A 17,712-nucleotide genomic window follows, 5' to 3' on the forward strand; every position below is an offset into this window, starting at 1 on the left:
CCTAAATTTGATATTGACCATTTTAAATACCAGTAAATTTCAGACTTCAAGCCGATATATTTTAAGTAAATATTTGTTCATGATTGAAGCTGCCATATGTGTTTTAGATGAATTGAAAGGGTGACATAAAGTCGTGACTTTTTACTATTATTTTCGCGATTCTGTGAGCAAGCAATTGATGTGACAAATTGTTTGTGCGTGACATTCAGAACATTTGTGCAAGAGACGGAGAGAGACCTTGGAAATGAAATATTGTGGTATTAAAAACAATTCATTCGTGACTTTCTTGTACATTTTCTCTTCAGTAGCTGAAACCTGAGAGGCACAGGTAGGAATGGAAAATGAGAGAAAGAGTGCTACATACGTGAGAGAGAGAGAGAGAGAGAGTGAAAGAAATACAAACAAAAAATTGTCGGAAAGAATGAAATATGAAACATTGAATATTGATCATTCAAGATGCCTTTACATTGAAATCGCACTCTCCAATATTAGTGCATGTAAAACCTGAAAATTGTTCAAAATTGAAGGGTTTTAATTCCTTATGACATAAAAACCAACAAAATGTTAGGGAAAATATCACATGAGAAACATTCAATGATTTTCATTTCAACCTTATTAAACTGGCTATAGGGTATAGAGTGGGAGGAGGAGGAAGGCTTGTGCGTGATGGAATGAAAGGAGAAAAAAACTCTGACATTTGGCGAAAATGGAGAATTTATTTATGGAGGTATGAAGTGAGCCATAAAAGTACCTATATTTAGACACGAGCACATTGAATGCTGTCAATATTTTTCTTGTCTGCGCATATGAGAGTTATTCATATTTCACCATATGTTCAGGCTATTTTTGTCCTACTGCTTACATATTGAAGCAATATTTGTTCATTTTGTATCAAAGAAACATATCGTTATTATTTAAAATTATCTTCTTTAAAAAAAAAATTATACTCTGAAAGAAATTGAGAGGTTCACTTTGTAACATGCTAAATTCAAAGAAAAGTGTGTCATGTGTTTTTCTCATAAATCAATTCTGAATTATTAATTGTATCCATTGATGAACGAAAGAGAATATTTCTATTCTAGGAAGAAGAAAAGAATCGAAATCATTGAGATTATATGTCATATGACAAGGTAACAGGGTTTAGGACAATGTATCTAATTTGGGCAAAGAAGAAAATGGGATATAAAGTCCCTACATCTGGATAATTCATTTCAGTTTAGAACAATATTTTGATTTGTTTGTCCAAAAAGAGAATTGAATAATAAATCACAATATCAGGATGAATGATATCAACATGATTTGAGAATGTCTCTCATATTTCACATGATTTCTCTTGATAGGCCCTGATTAACTGGCTAGACACATGGGGGGGGGCCCTCCACATTTACATAAATCCACAAGTAATGATAATAGGTCCATTTATATTGTGCAGCTACTATAGGAATATACTCTAAAGGCGCTTAATTCTAAGTACCATACTATTACCCTAGCTGTAGCTGAGCTGCCATAATAGGGCGCTAAATTAACCAATCAAGGAATCTCTTCCTACCAGGTACCCATTTACTTTACCTGGGTGTAGATTGTTTACTGAACATGTCTGAACATGAATTTCTGAAATGGTCAAGGACGAGAATAAACCTTTAACATTCTTAAACTTTAAAGTAGCAAGACAAGGATTCCTTCATAATTCCAACAAAATGAATGTATCCCCTGTGCAGAGCTAGAAGGGTATTAATTCTGTATAAAAGGAGATAACGCCCTTCTGGCTCAAAACGGACAAATTAATATGGAAATATGGGAATGATGATACATACTTTGTATATTTATCTTAGGGGCATTTGTATATTGTAGATGATATGTGTATGAAAATAGAAATACAAATTCTTCATTTGAATAAGTGGTGCTATATTTAGAATTGAAACACTCACTTTCTGTTGTAAAAAAGCATCTGGAAGCCATATTCCCTACTTCAAAGATAATTAACTCAGATTTTACAGGAATTGTTTGTATTGTCTATGAAATGACTAGGTTTTAGCATTCCGAATTGAAAGATTCTGTATCATGCAGCTATATCTAACTTAATCTCTAATGGATTGTGGCGTATAAGCGTGCACCATGTTTTGTAAATGTTGGAGAAGCAATCTCGGTAAAAGCAGCGCTAGAGTGATAAACCCTAGAGGAATTCATTTGATTGAAGCTGTACTTCTGTAGACCTTTTAATATATGTGACAAAATAGACATTTGTTACTAGACATTACCAGATGGAGTAATGTAGAGCACAACACTGCTCTTTTTAATTTAACTGAAAATGTTTGAATATCTCAGCAGAAAAAGAAGATTTTGATTACCAATCTGTACGTGTAGAGCCAGAAAGCATACAGGTTGATGCCCTTCTGTCTCTCAACAGATGATTTCCTCTTGATGGTTTCTTCATACTCATGTTGACATGCATTCAGTATCTACTAGCACTAGCATATAGTAGAAACAAATAAGTTTAAAGGGAAATGAGAAATGTTCAATGGGTTTAAAGAGAAATCCATCTATTTTTGCCTCAACAGGCTTTTGTGCCTTTGCTCAACATAACTGAAAAGACTTGAAACTATATACTGATTTTTGTTATACTCTAATTTTTTTGAGAAATATATATCACTTGGTGATGTTTTCCTTTATGTCTGGCAGTCCATACTCTTCCTTGATTTTTATTTGAAATGTTCAAATTGAAAACTAAAGGGCAAAAAAGGCATGGAAGAAAGTCATGATGCAGCTTGGCTGGGTAACATTTCACCAATCTGGCAGCCACCAGGGAGCCTTTCATGTGTCGGTAATGATTGCTCCATATATACAGAGTGGCCCCAAGGAGAAAATTAGGACAGCTTAATGAGCTACGTATCATATGTCTCATTTCTGTTTGTATCAGGGCAAAGTCACATACAAGAGCCATTTACACCGGAGAAAAACCAGTTTGAAAAGACATTATTTGGGGGATTTTAGGGGGAACTTCCATTTGCTTTACTGGAAAACCCTTTCGTAAAAACATCAGTGATTGATAATTCTGGTTTATGGTGAGTTGTGCGCATGTGCCACTTGTTGCTGCTCTGCATGAGAGAGCATGGAAGCGAAAAAAATATGAATAATTTACCGGTGTTTTGAGAGTGAGCTTTTACACTGCGAAAACCGTTGGATTTTCGGCCAGCATTAAAACAAACCCACTCTCCAGAGGTGGGTTTTTTATTTGGCTTTATCGTCATTTTATCGGTAGTTGCCTACTGGTAGTCACTTCTGACAAAACTCCAGAATGTAATAAAAACGTCATTTTTGTTGTTGTTGCTTGTCTACAGAGTATACAGTTTAATGTTCAAACAAAAAGGGGAAAATTTGTCTGAATACAAATTCTGCAATTTTTGCATGATCTATATTACTGCGCGATAACACTTGTGCCGTTTTATAAGTTTATCCTTTAGGTTTCCTACTTTGTTTTGATTTACAAAATTATTTTATTTTATGTTTGATGTGTGACTTTAAATTGTTGAAATGTGATTTTTATTTTTGTGTGCATTTCCCTCTCCCTATTATTTTGCTGTGATATGACTTGCTTTAATACTAGATGGTAGACCAGTTCACAAATGTATTGAAGGTGCTTGCATGTTTAGGCTATTGCATAATCGCCTCTGCTGAATTGTCAACATAAATTCAATTTTTACCTTATAGATTATTTCTAACCCTTGAAAACTGTAGCTCAGATGCCAAAAAATTATGGAGTTGTAGATACATGTATCTCAAAATGCTAGTGGTATGATGCTAAATGCGTTTGCAGCATTTTGCTTCATTCTTTAAGTATCATATCTGATTGTCCTGTTCACAAGCCTAGAATGTTGTGTGAAGTAAACAAAAGTATATAGAAATGTTTATGCATGTAAGTGTAATCCATTTATACAGCATCATGATTTATAACAATAGTCTTTTCAGATGTGATTTTAAAGATATGAATTATAGATATACGAACAGAGAGCTATTTCTAAATCCGTAGTCTCTCTGTATGTTTCAATGAAGATCTAACTCATGGATGTGCTGAAGGAACTTTGTAATTTCTGAATTGGGGGGGGGGGGTGCTGAAAATGAGATATGCAGCTTCATTTTGAAATATTTGTGAATTTATGCAGTGAGCAGCGGTGTATCTGTTTTTAATTGCTTTGTTTTATTTTCATTTTGCTGTGCCTGTTTGATTATGCATGGCAGACCTGGCATTGATCTTAAGCAGGGAAAACCTTTTATATCTGGGGATATTTATCAACAACCCCCCCCCCCCCCCCTCCCCCATGCCTCAGTCACACTGTACACTGACCCCAAACAACTTACCCTTTGTCATCCAGGATAGTGTAATTTTGTTTGGGCTATTTTGGATCTGATGTCAAACTCGTTGGTGTGACTGGAATATTATTCTTTATAACTCAATAAAATTGTGTTTAAACAACATTCAAATCATTTTATGTAACACCCGATACTGCTGAGATCCAAAAGTATAAAATTTGGGCTTGGCAAAAAGATTCAGTATGTTATCCCCACCTTACCCCCACCTGAACCTCATGCATGTCATATAGAATGTACCAATGCCATTAGTGTTTCTATGGTAACCCGTTGTTGTTGTTTTAAATGTGCTATATCTCTATATATATGTCCCTTCAACCCCTGCTTCCTCAATGTTTAGGCGTTCTGATTCTATCATCACGAGATTAAAGAATGGAAGAAGGAAACCGTGAGTATATCACAACTTTTGAAAGAAATGATAAAGGTTTGGGGATTATGAATTTTATAATATTCTGGATTTTTAAAATTATACTTTGGTGGAGGTATCCTGACTCTTTCTTGAAGTTGGAAGATGGTGGTTTTGGGTAAATGTTATTAACTACTTTGAGAATATTGTCTCCTGCACTTTCCTGGTTTAGCTCATTGCATGAAAGATGAAAAAAGGTGATGGGTATAAACTTTTCAAGCACTCTCTTTTACATTTTACGAATTAAATTTGTTGGAATGTAATATCGGATTGAGAGAATTTGGTAAAGGGAGTTCTAAACTCATGTAATCATGTTGAATACCGGTAACTTTATAGCTCAATTACATTTTTCTCTGAAAACCCTTTAGATGATAGGCCTATAGCTTTCTTTTTAAAAGTAGTAGTAGCACATATTATTTCTTTGCATAGTGTAGAACAGGTTGTCAGCTGAGAGTCAGAAGGTTATTAGTTTATGTTACTGTAACCCTTTCAGGACAGGATTTAATTTTAGGGCAAAACTGATCACAATTTGTCCTTCAAATTGGCAACAATAATATTTTTATTTTATTGATACATTGTTGCAATGAAATGTCTCTGAAAGCAATATACATGAATGGGGATGATTTTGAATATCTCAACGAGTTGCCAATTTAACCATTTTAAAGCTTATTTTCCTTTTTAAAATTCCTGACATCAAACACAAGATAGTTATAAAACAAAAATGGATGTAGTATGTGCAGATATTTTGCTCTTTGTAATCATGCATCTAGTATATTGAGCCAAACCACAAAATGTGGAACGCTTGTCGCGAAAGGGTTAGGAGTGCGAGTTAACCCCTTTCTGGCTTTCCTCTGACAATATTCCTAGCTATACACTTGCACAGCCCTAACAATTGACCACACGTATGTTTGTTTTCACTTTTGCTAACACTTACACCCAGTGCAAAACAAATACTCACTAGTCACTAGTCTAGTTATATTGCCGCAACTATAGTGCACTAATCGTATTACACCTTATATTGCATTTACTAACTGCACCTTTAGTCTGTTGTATTTAGTTGTGTGTGTTGGTTTGCTTGAATTATCGTGCCAAATACTAACCTCTATATCTTTTTGATCAGTACATTTGAAGCGTAGTTATGCATGATTTCACTGAGATTCTGAACTTTGCAATAAAAGAAATCTTAGTTGTAGGATTAGCCATGCTGATTTAAAATTTTAATAATCTGCTGGTTTAGGAAATTTGCAAGACAACTGTGGATCTAGTCATTTATGAATCTAATGCTATAAAATACATGTATATATTTTTTTTTAAAGCGTAATACAAACTTCAAGTAGTTATACTCAAATACCTGCAAATGCATTCAATTACATTCTGATGCATACAGAATCCATTCAATTGTACTCTGATGCAGGCAAAATGCATTCAATTGTACTATGATGCAAACAGAATCAATTCAATTGTACTCTGATGCAGGCAAATGCATTCAATTGCACCTTGATGCAGGCAAAATGCATTCAATTATACTCTGATGCAAGCTAAATGCTAAATGAATCGGTGCTGCATATATACAAAATAAGGCAATGTTATGAACATTTCAGAATACATGCTTGCTAACTGTATTTGCCTAACTGTAAAGCAACAAATATTCTTGCATGGTTTCTATAGATATTAGATAATATAGATGTAATTTCTTGTAGAAGAGGATGCGAAACACGATATACGGTAGAAGCTTTATCCGCTTGCCAACGTACCTTTATGTTTTCATATCCACATCAAGTTATGAAAGTAGATGCATTACTTACTAATTCATTCTTTGGTTTGGCCTTATCTGCTAAATGTTGCTGGATATATCATTGCTGAAAGCCAGAGGGGTGCGATCTCACCGTTCTCATATGATGTAATGCCATTGTGGTTCTTATATATGTGGGTACTATAGTAAAGTAATGGAAAATCATTTAGCCTGCATGATGCGAGTCACAGCACTTCAAACATCAGAATGCAGGTTATTTACATAATTAGTTTGTCAGGGTAAGCTTTGGGTAATCTTGAGAGGTTTCAAGAACAACTTATATGAAACGAGGATTCATGATATCAGAATGATACAACAATGAATTTGTTATGCTTATACCTAGTTAAAGGAAGTAAATAATGTTATTTTCACCAAAAAAAGAAGAAAGGTGATTGAATTGTATATACAACTATCTTAAACTGTTTGAAAATACATAGAAAGCCTTCAGCCTAAAAGCTTGTTCAGTGGTATAAGAAAGATTTGCCCCTAATTCATGTCTTTGTTTTTTAGCCTTTTTTTTTTAAAGAGAGGGAGAGAGAGAGAGAGATATATACATGTATATATAGTGAAAGAGAGAGGGAGATATACATGTATATATAGTGAAAAAGAGAGGGGGCGGGGAGAGGAAGAGAAAAAGAGAGAAGGAGAGGGAGAGAGACAGAAAAATACACATACACGCACCCACCCACACACACACATTTTACCCAGTGTATGTTTTTATGGTCTGTCTGGATTTTAAATGTCAACCTCATCAAATGTTATACAATAGTACACATTCTGATTTCTATGAATGTATTTGACAAGATTTATTTCTCTGCTATCTGCCTGTAGCCTGATGGCCTTTTCCCCTACAAGTCTGCAATGTACAAATAGAGATTGTTCTTTTGATGACAAAAACCACTAATGAACCTTCCATGCAGTATGTTTACATTTTGATTGCTTTTTCACTTAATTATGCTTCTCTTTTATCATACCTAACCATCGTTACACAACATGGAATGGTGAGAACAATAACACGTACTATGACGCTTCAAAATGATGCATACCACATTGTGACGTCTATGGTTACGTCATGTACTGTTGTCTGCTGCGCTACAATCATTACTGATGCTGATTAAGATGTGCTGATAAAAAATTGATGACCTTTTGTGATAATATTGTGAAAAATGTAGATCATATTTATTGATTAGAGATACCCATTACCCGGTAATGTTTTATACCGTAATCAACACAATTGAAAGTATATTCAGATTTTTTAAATAACTTATAGTTAGTCTCCTTTGAAAACATACATACACACAGTAACATTCAGGAAAAGAACTGGCAAACATAAACAAATAGACCAATATAGACAATAAGACATCAAAGACATGAACAATATATGTATGTGCCTCCAGTTCATTCTAATATCTGTTCCCTAGAGATTTCTATTTAGAAATTCAAATGCCTCAAATGAGTGCTATATTTTGTCAGATCTAGTCAATTTTATTTAAATATATTATTGTTGAGGGATTATATACAATAATACAATAATCTACACTTAATGAAAAGTCTTCTATATATTGTTTCTACCTCAATGCAAAATGTTGATCAATCTCATTTTTAGAATAATAATTACTGAATTATCCATTATATTCCACTTGCTTGGCTGCTGAGAGCTAAGGGCATTTACAGTATTAATTGAGAGGATTTGAGCAATCGCATTAATTATTCGCTTCCCTGGGACCGGTCGTCCTTCCCATTACTCACTAAACTGCCAGGGACTGCCTGTTCCTTTCTAACCACATTTGATTGTCTCTGCAAAGATATCTGGTATTCATCATCCTCGGGTATTGCCTCCTTTGATTCTGTCTAGAAAACGGTGTTGGGAGTTTTCACACATAGCAGAGAGTTGTTACCAAATTATAGCACTGCAGAATCATCTCAACAACATGGCTTCGCAAAGGAGAAGGGAGGCATACTTGTTCATTAAAGGCATCGTTTAACAATGTTAAATCTGAGTTGCACAGCCCTACGTGTTTAATATCAGTGTCTGTGATATGGTGTAATATCAAAGTCCTTAAAAAATTGCGCTTCAAAACGATCAAGAAGGGCCTCAAAAAAGTAAAAAATCTTTGAGTGACCAGTTTTACCATACTTATTTTCCCCAATAGACTGTAGTGTAATGAAAACCGTTAGGAAAACGCAAAATTTGGTTTTTTATTTCAAATCATAAATATCTTAATAATGAGAGAGGCGATGGGCTTGTAAAAGTCATGGGGTTCCTGACTGACCTAAAGGTTTATAATTATCATTGCAGCATGAGCTAAATCCAGGATTTTGTTTCAGAATATGAGACAAAGTTCTTGGATCCCTTTAAGGCCCGTTCTTCATTGCATCAGAATCAACCTGTGTCGGACACGTTGCTTCAATGACTGGCATAACAACTAGGAAGCAAGTCAATGAAATGAGTCTTTGAATTAAGACTTGTATGGTTGTCATATACTTGCACAACTTCATTGTTTCATGAATTAAAAAAAAAAAAATCTTCATACTGTTTTGCCTACCCTAGTGAGAAGGGAAAAAAAGTATGTACATGTACATTTATTTTCATGTCTGTAGTTTGTGTGCATCAAAGGTCACTTCAGGCCTCTCTGAATGAATTATATTATAATGGACTTCAGACTTTTGCCTGAGGCATTCCAGATATAGCAACATATGCTCTCTGACATTATATTTTATTATACTGCTCTGAGGGATGTGACTTCTGCGAAGAGAAGAAGCCTTGAAAAGGCAAACTTAGCTGAATAATAGCAACTTTGTATAACTTTGTTGTTGTATTTTTCATCTTTCCTTTATTCATTAATCAGTTATTATCATGTGTACACTTTTTTGTAGCATCAGATTTTGCTTTCTGATCTTTTTTTCCTTCATTTTCTTGTAGGAATCTTGAATAATTCTAAGCTTGCATTTTTTTAAACACAGTGAACAAGGACCTCATGGGTAGTAGTTATTAGATTTATCATTCTCTTTTGCTCATGAAGAAATGATAACATTCGTTTTGCTGTACATCATCTTGATTTCATTTTCTGTTCAATTGCAACTAAAAATTAAAACCCCTCTTTGAAATACACTTATTGAAATTCCCCATTTCATATTTTCTCTTTGGTTTGTTTGCAAGCATTCCTTCAAATTCTTCTATAATTAATGTCTGTTGAGAGCCAGAAGGGTGTTTAGTCAATGTAAAATGTTTGGGTTAACACGCTTTCAGTTCTCGCAGACTATATAAATGAAATATGCATGAAATTACCTATTCCACCATCACCAAAGATTTTCATTTTCCTGGTGATTGGATGTGTAATTCCCATAGCCTCATCGAAAATGGTAAATTATTCATTTCTAACCTCACTAACCACTTTCCAATTTAAAATCAATTGATTCTCTTTGGATGGTGATAGACATCTTGGTAAATGACTTCTTCCAAGAGAGATTTAAAGGTGGTACACAGCTTTTTGTGTAAGCTGTGGATTCAGTGAATACTAAAATTATTGATTGTCATAAAAAAAGCTTAAATGATTGAACTAAACAGCGTGGTTGCATGTCTGAAATGGACATATTTTCCCTAGTACATTTATTCACTTATATACACTGATATGAATTCTTAACATTAGCATTATTAACTTAAATTGTGTGAATAGTGCAGACAGACATCTGTTGAGTGCCAGAAGGACGTTATCTCATATACTTCAACACATAGTTAATGCCTTACTGGCTTTTAACAGACAAGATATGAATAAACAGTGAATCCACAGGCAATGTGATATTATTAGGCTATGGAAATAAGTAGCAGATAAACCATATAACAAAGTCACCCCTTTATAAGAGATTTATTGTACCTGGTAAATGCAGGCATTCCAAAACAAAACTGTAAGGGCTTTTTTGTTATGACTTCATGCAGTATGTTCTTTTTCTCCTATTCCTTTATCTATTTGCCATGGTGACCAGTGTATACATTTTAGATGTATCTGAACAAATGACAAATGTAGGCTTTTCACCTTTTTGGCCTGAATTCACAAAAAGAGTTTTATTTCAACCCGTAGTTTAAACATCCATGTTCTTGTATCCAATGGATGGGCAATGAAATTTAGACTTATATCAGTAGATGGTGGATGTTTAAACCTTGATTTAGACAACGGGTTAGAATATACCTTCTTCATGTATTCTGGTCTCTGAGTTTCACCACCACTTTGCATTTCATCCATGTACACAAAGTTGACCTTTATCATATCAAAGTGAAATGCATGCTAAAAACTTCTCATATTTCCATCCCCATCATCATCATTACTTCCTAATTTTATGGCTTTGACCTTTCCAATAACCCATGATCTTCATTCAGAGTAGCCCTAAAACAATCAAGCACTTATCTTTCTTTTTTTAGAGTGAAGAGTGGACTTTGAGAGTGCTCATATAGAATGAATTGTTTTAATTAAATTGGTAATGCATTTCACAATTACTCCAGGATAATGCAGCAATAATAACATTTGATTTATTGGTCATAATTAATGGAGGACATGAAATCGTTCCTTCTTGAAGTATGACATTTCTTAGAGAAGTGAATATATGACTATCGAATAGAGCTAAACCAAATAAATATTTGATAATTTGCAAAAAACGATATTTACCCATGGCATGTAAGTTTGCTCTACTTAATTTCAGAACTGGTAAACAGAAGGAAAAGTTTTAAAAGTCTTTACAAAATTCTTCATCTTTTGCAAATTGTTCTGAAGAAAGCAGCATGGATGTGACTGTGATTGATTTCATATGATCTGATACATATATCTATTACCAAACTTTGAATGATGAGTAATTATACAAATTCTGTAAATTCTGTGAATGTTGTGGTTATTTAATTCAGAAGTAATGTCCTGGACCAATGAATATCATTTCTTTTATATATAATGTCACCATTTTCCTTAGAAACTGTTAGGTATATGATTCTTCATTTTAACATGATTTTAGCTAATCGAAAAACCTATTTTTCTTCTTTTCTTCCTTTTCTGTACAGTATCTATTGGGATTATGCTGTTATGGTGAATGTGGAGGACATAGTTTACCTTCATTGTCACCAGCAACGTGAGTACTGTATAAAAGCCCATCTATATTTGTAAAGCCCATCTATATTTTTAAAGCCCCTCTAAATTGTTGGGAGCCCCAAATTTGCCCCAAATTTGCCCCAAATTTGATGGCAAAATGTCTATATTTTGTATTCTTACATCATATTCGACTTCAAACACATTTCTTTTGGAAATCCTTGCAGAAATGTGTCTTAAATGATTTTTATCTTCTTTCACATTATGATACAATTTAAGTGAAATTTGCCATCTAATTGTTGGGGCTCTTAAACAAATGAGAAGTGAAAAATAATTTTAGAACCTCGTCTTAATGTAAATTAGCGATTGATGCAATCGCATTAATCAAATGTAAAGTTGTGTGTCACTTAATAAAGTTAACCTCTGTGGGATTTCTGTGCCATGAGCCATTGATATTTTAGAAAGTTAAAAGAAGAAATGTTAGGAATTTTTGTTCTGCTTCAGTATGAAATGTAGCAGATGTGTCAGTTTCAGGTTAATTATCTTATATCAGGCTCTGCTACATCTATGTTTCACATTTGCATAGTTCATGTTAATGTTGTCACTTGTGAGGCTCCTACATGTCTAGATCTATTTTCAGGCTCATTAGGTAAACCCAAGTTGTCTCGCATTCCAATTTATGTAGTGTTTGTCTAATTTCCATCTCTGTCTTTCTCTCATTTCTCTCCCTTTCTTTGTCTCCTGCTTTCTTTCTGTTATCTTCTATTCCTCTCTCTTTCTTTCCCCCTTTCCTGCTTTTCTCTCTTCTTATCAATCCCTCTTTTAACTTTCTTCTTTCCCTCTCCTACCTTTCTCTCTCTCTTCCCTCTCCTCTCTCTTTCCTTCTCGTTTATCTCTTTCTCTTCCCTTCTTCTTCCCATTTTTTCTTTTCCTCCTTCATCTCTCGCTCTCCCCCTCCTTCTCCATTCTCCTCTATTCTCCTCCCCCTCTCCTTCCTCACTCGCCATCTCTCTCATTTTTACTTTCATTCTATCTCACTTTCTCTTTCTCACTGTCTTTCTTTCCCTCTCTCTTCCTCCCCTTCCCTCTCTCTTCCTCCCTATCCCTCTCTTTTCCTCCCCTCCGCTCTTCCTCCCCTTCCTTCGGTGCAGCGGACAGCGGGGGCACCCTAGTCCTAGTGGGGCAGGATGGGGTCCAGTACCCTCCCATCCACTTCCCCAAGGGAGGCCACCTCCTTGCGTTCCTCACCTGTCTCGAGAACGGTCTCCTACCCCGGGGCCAGCTTGACCCCCCTCTCTGGTCCCAGAGGGGTAAAGGTAAGGTCCTCCCCAAGCTGAGGAGGAAGAGCTCCAAGAGCTCAGGATTAGGCATGGCCGCTTCGCAGGATGGCACCCAGATCTTTGAGGGGGACGAGGCCACAGACTACGTCTTCAGAATCATCACAAGTTTCAGGCCAGAGTTCAGTGAGTACCCTCGATTCTACAGTGTGGAATAAATAATCTTAAACAAAAATACATACTTGGATAAATAACCAGAGAAAGTATAACTTCTTAAACTGGCCCTTAATGTGAATTTCCTAAGACGTTAGATTTCACAATCATTACTTTATGTACCCAGAGCGTTACAAATTAATTTATGATATGTCATGACAACCGCACTCTACCTAAGCTGAAACAAGCCATACCTAGTTAGAATTAATTAATTTGAGGAGATCTTAAACTCAAGGTGCTAATTTTCATGATGTGACTTAGGGATCATGTAATCCCATTGCATTGATCTCTTCACCAGCTTCTTTACTTCCTCAAGTAAACAGTACATGTATTCTCCATTTTGTAACTTTTATTTGTTGTTGGTGCTTTTTTAAATATACATTAAAAACTTGCAGAAATTTCCCATCTTTGCTATACCTGAATGAAACTGGAAAAATATGCCCACAAGATGGCGCAAGAATCCATACTTTTGTAGCTGTATCATGTGAAAGTTTTATTGTAAACTTCAGATTTAGTAGAAAAGAAGTTTAGGGACTAAGTTCTAAGTCTCCAATATCAATGCATTTACCATCATAACTTAGACAAATAAGTAGAATTCTCTTCTACAACTCCCCTTCTGCATTCCACCCCTCACAGTCCCTGAAGAGGCGAGCATCCTACCCGTCCGCAACGGAGGCAGCCGGCACCACACCGCGTTCCCCTGGTCCGCCCGGGACATCGGGCCCCGCCACGCCCTAATCCGACAGCAGGAGGTGGTCCATAGTCCCACCGGCTCGTCCCCTTCCCCGGTCCCGCTCCCCCCTGCCATCCCTTACTCACCGGTCTCACCCACCTCGGCCGAGCTGGCGGCCATCACCAGCAGGTGGGACCAGTATCAAGGGTTAGGACCGGTCCACACCATGCACCGACTACCACTTACTTTGTTTGTCGTCACCGTGAAGATAGCATGCTCAGAATCTGTTTATTTTTATATTGTGTGTAGTTTTGTTTCGTGTGGTAGAGATAGTGTGACCTTTGTTTACAGACATGCCTGCCATTTGCCTGCAGTGTCGTCAGTGCATAACGCACTTAGTGTCAATACTGGGTGTGAGGGATTTAAAAAAGATAGTACCAAAGGGTGAATCTTCCCTGCCAAGGTTCCTGATGAGGGTAATGAATAAGTCAATGTATGCTTCCAACCAGGTAAAAAGTTTTGGTTCTCTTAAAGGCCGTCTGTACTAGTTTGGCCAGGAGGGATTAGACTACCCAGCAAGGTCACTGACAGGTGGCTTTCTCATCAACTCAGCTCTCAATTAACATAAGAAAAAGAGGCTCATGGGGGACCAATGGGCACCGCTTAGGCATTGTTTTCTATATAGAGGGAGCAAATAGCTACAAGTAGTACAGTACGGCTTTAAACCATTTTTCTTTGATGCAGCAGGGGGAAGTTTTACCAAGGTCTGTCAAGTATTTTCCAAGAACCTGGTTTTTGTGTGCATCCTTTAGTCATAACAGAACCTAAACGGGACTGTTATAAGATTGATATGCACCTTAGCACGCAGCTAGCAGGCATGAAGTCAAAGGTTACATTTGTCTATAAAAGAAGAGTGCCATTAGTCTTCATTAGCGTACTGACATAAACATGTAAGTCATAGGACTGTTGTATTATGTAGCATCATGATTGAAAGCAGTTTGCAATCTAATGCAGTTGGTTCACTTTCATAATGATAATGATAATGATAATAAACCATTCTAGTATAGCGCATAGAACATACGCTTGGGAAGAAAAAGAAAAGAAAAGTAAAGAGAAAAAAGGTTACTGAGTTCCTTTTATCTGTTTAACCTTCACCACACTTTGATGGTTACCAGATTATTTGCAATTCCAGATGTGTGATCATCCAATCACTGACATGAATCTGCTTTGAAATTGAATAGTTACCCAATGCCTATAGGAACCTATCACTCAGATGATGATGATGATGATGCATTTAATTGTATCTTGCACTTGATCTCTAGTGTTCTTACAACAGTCCTGCACACACACATTCACAGTTCATGTCAGAGATGATAAGCTTCACTGTAATGCAGTTCACTATTCACATGATAATAAACACACTTAAAGTCAGTGCATTTTATGTTATAGCATTGTGTTGCTGATATCTGTTACAGTTAAACAAGCAAGTATATCACACCAACTGAAGATACAAACAAGAACAAAAACGGTCATGAGGAAGGGGGGGGGGGCACATTATCTTCCATTAATTTTGTTAACAATTCTGAACAAAATCATAACATGTCATAAATACGTTATTTGTATAGTTAGCAGTTTTAACTTCCAGTAATGCCTTTTTTTAAAGTAGTCTCACTTATGAGTGTAACTGCATGGAGTGATATTTGTAATCTTTGAAATATTCTTTTATTTAACTCTGCAGCAGCAGCGTGATCTTGTTAACTGTTTGTGTTAAAAGTTTGCTCTTAGTTAGAATTACCATAACTTAAATGCTTTGTATTTTGTAAGTTATTTGTATATTTCTTGTATAATCTTCTTTCACATCATTGCTACTTTATATAAGTTTCTTGCTAAAACTTAGTAATTGATATCTTAGCAAATAGTCAAATTTAAACGGTTCATTTCAAGGAGTATCATAAACACTCAATCATCCTGAAGGAATACATACCATATACTTTTCAAATATCCAAGGAAGCTAATAGCTATTCAATCGTTCACACTCTACATGTTTACAAAGAGTAATTCACATAAACCAAATAAACAACAACAACAACAAAAATTGAATAATTAATCCATCTTTTTTAGAAAACAAAGTGTATGTTTGTCGTGATTTTGTATGTATGTTTATCTTATTATACTTAGATGTGTGTTTTTTTTTTATTCACTGAGCATGTTCTTTTCCAATACGACTATAGTTGACATGCTCTGTCTGGGATGACTTTTGTTGCAAGAGAAGTAAAAATGAAATTGAGTTCACGATTTTACAGGAATACAAATCTTTATTCAAAGTTTTCAAAAAGAAAACATGTTCCTTCTTGATTCTTTGACAAAAGCCGACTTTACCACCAAAAGTGGATAATTCATTGAGAAAAAAAATTGTAAAATACATAATTTATCTTCATGGATCCTTTCAGAGCAGGTCACAATTGTAATGAAAACAAGTTGATGGTAGTTTGTGCTGTGAACAGTCCTGTCTTTGGTATATACACTTGTTGTGCTTTCTTAGAATTTAAGTTGCTTCAGATATCACTTTGATTTTGCTTTTAAGAAAGTGTCATATTATTAGATTGCTTAGTAAGATGTAGTAGGAAGTAAAACCATAGCTTTTTATTAACCATATCTGATTAGTTCACAACCATTTTTCATCTATGTAGGATTTCTGTACTCACAGGTAGAGGTACAGGTATGCTTGTCCTGGTTAGAAAAATAATGACAATAATAATAATAGCTACTCATTGCACACGTATCCATGTCCCAGTACATGCTCAAAGCGCAAACAGAGTAATATCTTTAACATGGCTTTAGCCCAGCTGCCCCAAGGTGCTAAAAGCAATGAAGGGTGAATTCCTACCAGGTACTCAGATACTACACCTGTACGGAGAGTGGCAAATGTAGATTTAATGTCTTGCTGAAAGATATTAGTGCCTTGAATGGCCAGATGCGTTTTTTAAATTCAAAATCATGGTTTTACAGGCCTCTACATTTTGTTAAGCTCCATTTGATCTGTAAAGTGAACAATTTAACATTTTTATTTTGTGTTTTCTTTGCTCTCTGTATATCTTTTTTGAGTTAGTAGTCTTCGAAATTTTCTTTTTATTATGAGCAAGATAAAGACCTAGGATTTCAAGTATTAATTCAAATTCTGAAAAGGGTTAGAGTGAAAAATTGATAAATAATCTAAAACAATGCAAGTAGATGCATGGAAGTATATATTACAGAGATCAATTTAATGCCCAAACTCCAAAGATGAAATAAAAGAGAACAGTTAGGTGAGAAAAGTTAAGTGTTTATTGATATTGAAATTGTCTAATTTTGTGTTTTTCATCTTTTTTTATTTCCTTTTGAACGTGCAGATCATCGATCAGAATTCTTTGTGATACGATGAGACGACAGATCATATCTAGAGCATTCTATGGTTGTAAGTAATCCAGGACATTTCTATAGTAAAAGAATTGCACAAAGACATTCTTTCTCAACATTTCAGTTTGTCTAACAGAAATAAAAGATCACTCACACAAATTTTCATTATGATCGAATAGCCATCAGTAGTCCAGGTGTCCATAGAAATAACGTTTTTCATACTGTAGCTACCATATTTTTATGCTGCATGTTGAGATAATTTTTATCTTGTAACAGACTAACTTGACCATGTATTCCATTACCACAAGTTAAATCCTCAGTACTTGGAAAATATGTCAGCTATGAAGATAAAATGTTTTATGGACATTTCTACAACTAATTGTCTAATTAATCTTGATAAAAATTTATCTTTTTGGTAGTTCTGATAATTAATGTTAAAAAGAAGGTTGAGTTCTGGGAAGAGGTGAAAAATAATTTGTGAGCATTACTCATTCTTATTATGCAAGTGTGGAAGAACATCA

At 35.2% G+C, this 17,712-nt stretch overlaps 1 protein-coding gene across 1 annotated transcript in view; it reads left to right on the top strand.

Annotated features, from left to right (window-relative positions):
- The window catches only part of LOC583524 (small G protein signaling modulator 2), a 90,712-nt gene that overhangs the window by 58,997 nt on the left and 14,003 nt on the right, over positions 1-17,712 (top strand). Inside the window, exons 10-14 of the mRNA XM_030991489.1 lie at positions 4,706-4,753; positions 11,608-11,675; positions 12,784-13,095; positions 13,759-14,002; positions 17,185-17,249. Of these exons, the coding sequence (XP_030847349.1) occupies positions 4,706-4,753; positions 11,608-11,675; positions 12,784-13,095; positions 13,759-14,002; positions 17,185-17,249 (737 nt within the window). The remainder of the gene's footprint in view (positions 1-4,705; positions 4,754-11,607; positions 11,676-12,783; positions 13,096-13,758; positions 14,003-17,184; positions 17,250-17,712) is intronic.

This window comes from Strongylocentrotus purpuratus, unplaced genomic scaffold, assembly GCF_000002235.5.
Source record: "Strongylocentrotus purpuratus isolate Spur 01 unplaced genomic scaffold, Spur_5.0 spur5_scaffold_2, whole genome shotgun sequence".
NCBI classification, from domain to species: domain Eukaryota; kingdom Metazoa; phylum Echinodermata; class Echinoidea; order Camarodonta; family Strongylocentrotidae; genus Strongylocentrotus; species Strongylocentrotus purpuratus.